The sequence below is a fragment of the Mus caroli genome, unplaced genomic scaffold (assembly GCF_978045245.1).
Source record: "Mus caroli unplaced genomic scaffold, Mus_caroli_1 scaffold_18, whole genome shotgun sequence".
Classification (NCBI taxonomy): Eukaryota; Metazoa; Chordata; class Mammalia; order Rodentia; family Muridae; genus Mus; species Mus caroli.
The window spans coordinates 38,336,563-38,346,450 of NW_028227273.1; the positions used below are offsets into that span (position 1 = coordinate 38,336,563).

Here is a 9,888-nt window from a genome sequence, read left to right on the forward strand (position 1 = left end):
TTATTAATCTTTCAATTAAAGGCTCCCTTTACAGACACTTACTGAACTGTGTGGGTGGTGAATGTGGGCAAATGGGACAATTAATGTCACCCTACACAGCACACTGAGACATATATTTTTTCCTATATATTCTCCCACCTGTCTTTTTTTGGGGGTGACGGGGGTCATGATCTCTCTTTGTAGATCAGGTTGGCCTCAAACTCACAGGAATCCGCCTGCCTCTGCCTCCCAAGTGCTGGGATTAAAGGTTTGCACCACCAAGATATCACTTGTGCTAAATTTTTAGAACGTTCAGTTTGTTTTTCTTTGCGGAGTCAAAGTTAACACCTAGAATGTTCTCTCAGCATTCCCATTCCTGGGTAAGTGTAGGTCAGGGCCTTGTAACAACAATGTCTTTTTACAAGACCCCAGTAGACAGGCAGAGACACTGAGGTAAGGGGAGGAGAGGCTGCGGCAGGGGATGACAGGGTTAGAGGCCACACAGTGACTACTGCATTGTTGCTGGTGACAAATGCCCAGAGTTTGTGTGTCAGAGGCCAAGTGCAGAGGACAAACTGCTCTATCCAGTCGGGGCAGCGAGAGCATCGGGGAGGGGAAAGGCGTGCTTTCCGAAGTGTGCTGGAGAGGTGGCTGACTCCCAGAAATGGTTGTAAGGATCGGGAGGCCAGAGCTTGCTTCTCTCCCCATCAAGCACTTGCTGAACTGTGTGGGTGGTGAATGTGGGCAACTGGGAATATTGAACTCTTACCCATCCCCTGGAGCCCCACCTCCAGTGGCCACGTGAACTTTCAGGCCAAACCCAGACGTCTGTCTCCCCGACTTAGACCCTGTTCCTAACTTGATGGCCATAGAGGGCTTTAAAGGCCCAAGATTGAGGTTTCTTTGGAGTCCACAGACACAAAACAAGTACAGATACAGATTAGGGAGGAAGTTCTAGAGTGTCCCTGGAATAATAAATAAATGGGTGGGTGGGTTACATTGCCTTCCTTGCCACCCTTCTCTCCTCCTCACTTCTGCTTCAAAAGCAGGACCCAACTCCACTCCTCCAACACACCAGCCTCTCCATCCTGCCACAGTGCTTTTGCGTAGCTGCATTCTTTGCCCCAGGGCCTTTGATGTATGCTGTGCACAGGAGAAATGTTTGTCATGAAGGCCTGGGCTGGGCCAGCCAATGTCACCACCCCTGTGGGCTGCTGCTGTAGCAGGGCGTGCCTAGAAGGGGTGGAGGCAGGTGGCTCAGCCGGTCTAACAGGTGCTGACCTGCGAGAGAGTCTCAGGCTGGCAATGGCCATGGAGGAGCTGCGGCGAGGGCTGTCCCGCTGGAAGCGCTACCACATCAAGGTACACCTAGCCGACGAGGCATTGCTACTGCCACTGACCGTGCGGCCCCGAGACACATTGAGTGACCTGCGCGCACAGCTAGTGGGCCAGGGCGTAAGCTCTTGGCGCAGAACCTTCTACTACAACTCTAGGCCTCTGCCTGACCATCAGACAGTTCGCGAGGCTCGCCTGCAGGACGGCTCAGTATTACTTCTGCTCAGCGACACCAGGTGACCAGGGATCTAGGCTGGGACTTGGGCTAGAACCTGGTAGGATCTTGAGCTCTGGCTTATGGAGGTTGGCCCAGTGGGGTGGTGATGTGGCTTGGGGACATGGTGAGAAATGCCTCTGTGACTGTGCCTGCTTCCTCTCCATTAGCTATGTCAATATGTGGTGCAGGCTCCAGCGGTGGCTCTGGGGACTCCCTTCCTGCTCTCCTTTCTGTGTACCTGGCTCTGGCTCTGCATGTCTCTCTGTATGTGTCCTGGTCTCTGTCTCTGTCTGCACACCACCCCTATCTGTTTCTTCATGTCTCTGAGTGTCTCCATCTCTCTCTCAGTTTCTGTCTACTCATCTAAGAGGTCGGCGGGATGAGCAGCCCTGGGCCACTACTGCACTCCCCATCCCAAGTCTGTCACACCCGGTGTCTACATTGGCCTCAGTGTCTCTTGTGGGGCCAGGCTGACAATGCATCCCCACCAGTATGAAGACACTTCAGAGCAATCTTGGACTAGCTGGAAAGGCTTTAGTCCTCACCACGTGTCTTTATGTTCACCCCCTCAGGTAGGAAATGGAGGAGATGGAGCGATGATTTTAGGGACACAAGATGCTGGCTGAAGGAGCCAACTGGCCCAGGCACCACACCTCTCTCTTCCTGGGAGTCCAGTCATACTTCAGGTAAGCCATTCAAATGGGAGGCCTGAGAGATGGTGGGGAAACTGAGGGCCTCATGAGGTGGGCACATTAGCCTTATCCTTCCATCTCCTAATGTTGGCTCAGCACTGGTGTCCCCATATGTGTGACTTTGAGAAGTTCTCTACTCTCCTCTGGACTCTTTACTTTGATGCAGATATAAACAGACTGCACTTTGTGGGCTTGGGTCCACAAGTGCTCTGCCTGCAATTCCTGTAACAGGCACTAGGACAAACGAAGCCGCTTTGCCTGCAATTCCTGTGGTGTCCACCAGGGGGATCCTAGCACTGTGCCTGCTACAGAAGGGCCTCAGGATTGTGGGGGACCACTTCACTCCCTTCCACGCCCAGATCCAGGCTATTTGGAGAAGGGAAAAAGGGCCATTAGCTTGGAAACTGCTGGTTGACATCCCTGGGCCTTTATGTCCCTTGCTGATCCAGGTGCTGGGCTTCCAGAGAGATGCCACCTCCCCAGCCCTGCTGATGCCCACTGCCTCTGGTGTTCCTGATGGTGACTTCTGACACTGTCGTCCAGCCCTCCATCCCCCCACCCCCAGCAAGGAACCTTCTGGTTGCTCTGTGGCTTTAGGACCCTCCCTTGGGAGCCTCTGCTGCCTGGATCGTCCTCTGTCCATCCCCAGAGTACAGCCTCCTCGGGGAAGCTCAACATGCACACTTCCTTCTTTGGAGGACCCACAGGGCTCCAGCTATGAACAGAACAGGAGGACACTCTGATCCAGGGGGGTCTTGGTGAGCCCATAGGTGTGCAAAGTGGTCTGAGTATTTCAGCACGTGCTGTGGGCGCTCTACTCCACAGCTCCAGTGTTGGGTGCTGTGTGACCCTGTCCCCCATTGTCCCTGTTTCCCCCCACCCCTTCACGTGCTGAGGGACTACACTGTGAGCCCAGAAGGAAATAATGTTTTAATTAAGAGTTGTGCAGGAGGCAGAGCAGGGCAGCTGGGGACTGAACCATGGTCTTTGGAATCAGGGTTGCTAGACATTCGCAACTATGCAGGCCTTGGGGGTGTGGGTCCCTCTCTGCCTCCCCAGTCTCCTTCCAGATCCACCAGGTTGTTGTTCAGCTGTGGGGGAAGCTGCTGGCCCTCTGGGAGAGCTGCTGGGGAGTGGAGGGGAAGCTGGCATTGAGGGGCAAGAGAAAGCATTTTGACATTTAACAAACCCTATGCAAATTGCATGCAAATTACATGCAAATCACTATTCATTTCTTCAGGCGGACAGCCTTAACGTGTTCAGAAATAATAATGTAGGGCCTGTCCCTTGGTCCCCATCCTGGCGGTCTTCCCTCCCTGCCCTCCTCCCTCCCTCCCTCTCTCTCTTTCCCTCCTACCCTTCCCATCTTTGATCCAAGGCCGCCTAGCCCTGAAGTAGATGTAAACAGCCCAATTGGCTGCCTTCATTCTGTTTTCTAGATCAGAGAACCAAGGCCTGAGGTCCCAAAGCCACAATGTGGAGAGCATGTGACCTCTCTCCAACAGTCATCAGAAGCCAACATGAACAGAACCTGTGACCCACAAAGAAAAGGTGACATGAGGAGGCTCCAGGCCTGTGATAGCTTGCAGCAGCACAGGGGAATTGTGGTGCTGAAGGTCAGGCTGCTGAGTGTGGGCCCCCCACAAGCTCACCCTGTTCCTTGTGTCCTGAGATCTCCCTGAATTCCTGCCACAGGACCATCAGCTTTTTTTTTTCTCCACTCCACCTTCTTTTTGTTTTTTATAGACTCCTATTTATTCTACAAAAGCCTACCTTCAGTGCCCCATTTATACACAGTCATTCCTGATACTCCAGTGATAGCCTCCAGTGTCCTCCGGGTCCCTGCTATGCCAGCACTATGCTCCTGTCCTAGGCCTGAGTCATGAGCCCAGGTTAGGTAGGAGGCTCATTCCATCTCTGTGAGCTCACTTCAGGAGACCCAAGGTCACGTGCCTACTCCGGGCTCTAGGTGCAGAGGTGCCATTTTGAATGTGTATCAAATAAAGACTGACAACAAAGCAGGAGCCTGCTGTGACCTGGCTTCCTTCTCTGTACTGTCCTCCCCCACGGTCCCCACTCCGGGTGAACCAGCCAGCTGCCCATTCTCCCTTCAGGGCCTGGCAGGTTTCAGGCCCCACCCAGCCAGCAAGCCCTAGCTGGGGTAGGAAGTTTCAGGTGAGACTTGGCAGCTTCTCCAGTCTCACTGAGGCCTATGGCATCCAGGGAGGGGCCCGCCTACGCTGGGTCCCAGCAGTCAGTAGCAGCAAGGATAGGGGGTGAGGATCCCACAGTGCTCCCCACGCAGGTGCTCCCCCCTGCAGTTTGGCCCACTTGGCCAAGCACTAGCAGGGTTCTGTGCCATTTGCTTGAGACCCAACCCAATTGGGCTTTTTGAAGGACCCAGCCAGAGGCCACAGAGGGGACGACCTTCCTGTGATTTTCCTGAAGATCTTCTGTGCCTGGCGTCATCTGTGCAGAGTGTGGTCATCGGTGGAGGCCTGCCAGGAATCCCCCAGTGAGGGACTGGGGCATGGTCAGGGGTGGAGTCCCTTCTTGGAGGCTACACCCGTACCTCCTTGAGGGACTGTAGGGGGAGTCTAACACTGATTGACCCCCACCCACCCTAAACCTTATCTACTCTGAGCTGGGATCTCACTGCCCTTCCGACACTGAGACTGTTGTGGGAGCTGTAGGACCTTGGCACAGTTCACTTTGCCCTCTAACCTGCCCCCAGCCCCCACCTTTTACCTCCCCCCCCTTTGTTTTTAGCTTTTACTTTTGTTTGTCTTTTTGAGGCAGAGTGGTCAATGCTTTAGGTCAGGGAAGCCTTAAACTGACAACAGTTCTCCTGCCTCAAGATCCCTTCACCCTTCAATTTCAAAAGTACTTCTTCGGGGAGGTTCCCAAATGATTCATGTTCCCTTAGTTTAAAAAAATTGTTTGAGTGAAGGTCTCAGCTGGTCTGGAACTTGAGGTTTAGACCAGGCTGGCCTTGAACTCACAGAGATTCTCCTACCTCTGCCTCTGGAATCTGGGATTAAAGGCTTAGCTACCACATGGCTGTAATTTTTCTTTTTTTAACTTACATGTATGTATGTATGTATGTATGTGTGTATGTATTACACTGTAATTTATTCATAGCTTGTTTCCCTGCAGCTGGGGCTGGCATTCAGTAACCAGGTAGCAGGCATGTGGGGTACACAGCCCCACCCCCATTCTGCTTCTGTCACTGTGGCCCCAGGATGCCCTGGTTTCATTGAATCAAAATCCTCAGCACCCAGCTCCCTGTTCTGTGATAAATGGGGAGAACTCAGAATTAGTCACTGATTGGATGACCGCGAGCCCAGAAGAGCATCTATCTGCACAGGGAGTTGATGGAGGAACTCTCTCCACTGAGCTCTTGTGTCCTCACAGAATCTGGACACTGCTGAGCGTTGGGGGACACCAGTCAAAGGGCAATCTGGGTTATAAGAATTTAGTGGCAAGGATAGAACAGTGCTGTGATCACCGCCATTTTGCAAGGACTTACCTAACTCCTGAGTTTAAGATTCTGAACAGGGAGGGTTTGATTTTGAGACTGTTTAAAACTTGAGACAGGGCCAGGGAGGCATCACAGATGGTCTCTGGCTCCAGCTCAGCCCAGGATGCATCTCTCTGTTCCGTGTGCTGGAGCTACAGCACCTCTCTGGGGCCAGGATCCTAAGAGATGGAAGAGCAAATGATGTGTCTGTGTGGTATCAGAGTTGGGGAGAGCTGAGACATACCTGCCATCGGCTGGGGGAACTAGAGCAGGACGGGCTTTCCTCTCAGATCCTATCTTACAGTGGAGCACACTGAGGCAGAGGCCAAGCTGGGTCAGTTGCATGGGGAAACTGAGGTACCATGACCATGATAACTGATGATACATAGAGGCACAAATACATAAATACATTTACATAATAGAAAAAATTAGGAGCTTGGTACTGTCGGCAGGGCCACAAACCTATGTACATGGTTTCTTATCAGTTACATATTTATTTAAGCATCTACATTCTCAATATTATGTGTGCCACAAAGTCAGCGAGTGGACCAGGAGCCAGCACGTTGAGCCCCTGGTTCTGTGCCTGTCGGGTACCCTTGATAGGCCATCTGAGATGGAAGCTGTAGATTCTCAGTCATCAATGTCACAGAGTTCTCAGCCTTCCACAGGTCCCAGGCCACCCTGAGCATACACGCACGCGTGCGCACACACACATACACACACACACACACACACACTCAGCCAACAGTCTGAGACATAGAAGGGGCCTGATAAGATGGCTCTGTGGCAGCTTGCCACCAAGCCAGACAACCTGAATTCAATCCCTGGACCAGGATCGTGGAAGGAGACAGACCCACCTTCTATAGTCATCTGACCTCCACACACACGATACTTAAATAAATGAAAAACAAAGATGCTTGGGCCAGCAGGAAACCTTCCCCACCATGTCCCCTCCCAAAGCTCCTGCACAACCTATTCTCGGCCAGCTGTCTGGGGACAATTACAGTGTCCCAGACACCGCACAGACAGGTCTCATGTTTAATTCATCCTGAAATAATGACAGCTGTAGGGAGAAGGCAGCAACCTGAACCCTCCACTCCTGGCCAGCAGTGCTTGGGGGTGGGTGCCAACTGGGGGTTTATGTCCTGTACTTGGCCCAGGGTCCCCAGATGTAGGGCATCCTTCCAGGTGGCATGGGGGGGGCCTGTAAAGGAAGATGCTGACAGGGGCTATGGGATGGGGGATGCTAGTGTAAGCTGAAAAACACAATCCACACCTGACCCTCCCATGGGTGCATATCTGCACCCTGGCACAGGTCATGTGACCAGTGTGTTGCACATACAGGTGGGTCAGAAGACTGGAACAGCTGGGGATGAAGCAAACGGATGTTGGAGTCACAGGGAGTGGGCACCATGTCAGAACTGAGTGGGCCACACTGAGGGGCGGTGGCTGTTGCTACATCAGCTGACCCCTCCAAGGCAACCGGCAGGATTAGTGAAGAGCCAGGGATAGAGGTGGGAAGGGACAGGACAGATGTGAGTAATCACACACATGCACACACTGAATCATCATAGTGTATGTATAAAATTTACTTGTGTAAATTACTTGTGTCTGTGTGTGGGATGGTGCACGCATGAGTATAGTTACCTATGGTGGCCAGAAGAGGGCATCAAATACCTGAACCTGGAGTCATGGGATTCGTGGACCTGAACTCAGGTCCTCGGCAGGAACAACAGTGTTCCTAAATGTTGAGCAGCTCCATAAAAACAAAAATAAAAAATAAAAAATAAAAAATAAAAATAAAAAGCCAGACATGATAGTGGCCTGTGCCTTGAATCCCAGTACTCTGCCTCACGACTGGCAGAGTCGTGAGGATCTCTGTGAGTTCAGGGTCAGCCTGGATACACAGAAAGTTCCAGGCTAGCCAAGGATATGTAGAGACCCTTTCTCAAATAAGTATATGCAAAACCACTCTGGGCACTGCGTGCTCCATACTTGTCTGGAATCCACCCTGTCTCCAGGGACCGGGAGCTGCCCCTAGGCATGTGACGTGAAATCTCTTGCTGGCCAAATTTCAAACCCAGAGTCTAGCCTGGGGTCGCACTGAACAGTCAGGAAGTGGGGCACTGCGCTCAGGACGTATGGGAAAACTCAATCTCTGTGGCTCAGAGAAGGGCAAAAGAATCCCTGGGCTGCACAGCACAGCAGGCAAAGAGGATCCTGGCCCATTGGCATCGTCCAGAGGCCTGGATCGGGGTGGCAGCAGCAGACTGGGATGAGGATGCACCTAGCAGCTGGTGGTACCCAGCGTTTCCATGGTAACCTGGCAGGGGCCAGGCCAAAGCGATTAGGTATCCTGAGGAGCAATAGCTAAAAATAGCACAGGCCCCACAGGGCTCATTAGTGCTGGGCTTTTGGCAGCCTGTCTGTCCTGTCTGCCCTCCCTGCTCTTGGGGACAGGACATGAAGATTGTTGCCCCAGACCCCATTCCCACGCACGCGCACGGTGTACCCCAGCTCCCTCTCATTCCCATGTTACTGCGCCCCCGGGACCCAGTGATGAACTAGCACTGCAGTCCTGTTTGTTTCTCTCCACGGGCTGATGGCGGGTCTCTACTGAGTCTGTGAGTCCCTGAGGCAGGAAGAACGCGTCCTGGGCCTGGCTCCTCAGAGTAGGACTTGGCACAAGAAATGTGGAACTGACACTATACACCTGAAAATGGATCCGTTAGAAGAAATTACAATGGACTATTTTACTTTATTTTATTTTCAGACAGACTCTCGTGCAGCCCAGGCTGGTCAAACTCACTGTGTAGCTGAAAATGAACCTGAACTCCTGATCTCCCGGTGCCCACCTCCTAAGTGCTGTGAACAGGCATGTGCCACCATTGCCCCACTTATTCAGTACTGGGGCTGGAACCAGGGCCTTGCTCTTGCATGTGAGCATGCTCAGCTCTGAGCACCACCCCACCAGAGCAACAGCACCCACAGATCCAGTCAATCACAGTCGATGGCCTGGCTGTGTGATCTTAGGCAGCTGACTCATGTCTCTGATCCATTTCCACCAGAGAGAACCTCAACAGCGAGAAAGAGGAAATTCTAGAATCCAAAATTTGAGCATCAGAAGGACTCAGAATCCTCCATCATTTGCAGCTTATGGTACCAGGCTCCCATAATTCCCTTATTTAACTGAGAGACAAGTTCCAGATCCCTTGTCCTATGTCCTAGGCATTGGTTCAGGCTAGCAGCAGATTACAAAACCAGCCAGGACCCAGGCACTGATTCGTAACTCCCGACTTGCATGTTAGAGCACATAATGGCTGCCCAGTACTGCTGTTGTGGCTACCATGTAGGTTGTTGTTGGTGATGGTGGTGGTGGTGGTGGTGATAGTGGTTGTTGTTGTTGTTGGTGGTGATGATGGTGATGGTGGTGGTAATGGTTGTTGTTGTTGGTGGTGGTGGAGGTGGCGGTGGTAGTGGTGGTGGTGGTGGTAAGCAGAAGCAAAGGTTGCCATCAACATAGCTGGAGGTTAAAGCCTGGGGCTAAACACAGGGTTTCTTCACTGGTTATGTTGTTCACAGTCAAATGATCTCTCACTGCAGGAGAAGCTGGGAGATATAGTTTTCCCTAATCTCAACTGAGAATGAGGGGTGGCCACTGGAGCCCATCATCCTTATCAGTGTCTTACTGGAGTTAGATGCTCCATCTGGACTGGGGCCTTTGCATGGCTATGTATGCCCCCCCCCCCATTTCCAGGCTCTCTCTCTCCATTTTTTTAGGTCTTTTCTTCAACAGCCCCTCCCCATTGTTGTCTGACCACACTGTTTAAAGTCTCAGCTCCCTCCCTTCCCTGTCCCTTCCTGCTACTAGTAAGTGGAAAATGGGGTGGGGTGGGACTGTTCATTTCCCGTTGAATCCCTGCTGTTTCTCCTCCTGCCCAACCATCTTCTCCCTCCTATTCCCTTCTACCCTGAGAACTGGCATCGCTTTATCCCTGTTTGTGCCTCCTGGAAGCAAAGAGCCCGAGGAGAATGACCCTGGGGGCCCAGGAGGCACTCCAAGCTAAGGTGTTCCCTCTCCCCCTCCCCACCCCATGGCAGCTGCCACATTGAATCACCACCCAGAAAGATGAAATTCCCACTTC

General features: G+C 52.3%; 1 protein-coding gene across 4 annotated transcripts; it reads left to right on the top strand.

Moving 5' to 3' along the window:
• The first annotated feature begins 986 nt into the window (after nucleotides 1–986).
• On the top strand, nucleotides 987–5,266 carry Tincr (TINCR ubiquitin domain containing). 4 transcript variants are annotated; one of them, XR_015045840.1, is made up of 4 exons: nucleotides 987–1,550; nucleotides 2,104–2,217; nucleotides 2,673–2,981; nucleotides 3,663–5,266. XR_015045840.1 is itself a non-coding variant. In XM_085832697.1 (1 exon), the coding sequence occupies exon 1, from the start codon at nucleotides 1,285–1,287 to the stop codon at nucleotides 1,552–1,554; it is 270 nt and encodes an 89-aa protein (XP_085688823.1). In that variant the 5' UTR covers nucleotides 1,261–1,284. The 4 variants fall into 4 exon arrangements, 1 of the variants encoding a protein (XP_085688823.1); XR_015045841.1 differs by having other exon boundaries at nucleotides 987–1,341; nucleotides 1,473–1,550; nucleotides 2,673–5,266; XR_015045839.1 differs by having other exon boundaries at nucleotides 2,673–5,266.
• Nucleotides 5,267–9,888: the final 4,622 nt, after the last annotated feature.

Coding starts and splice junctions, on each gene's coding strand:
- Tincr (XM_085832697.1), top strand. CDS start 1,285: ATGGCCATGGAGGAGCTGCGGCGAGGGCTGTCCCGCTGGAAGCGCTAC.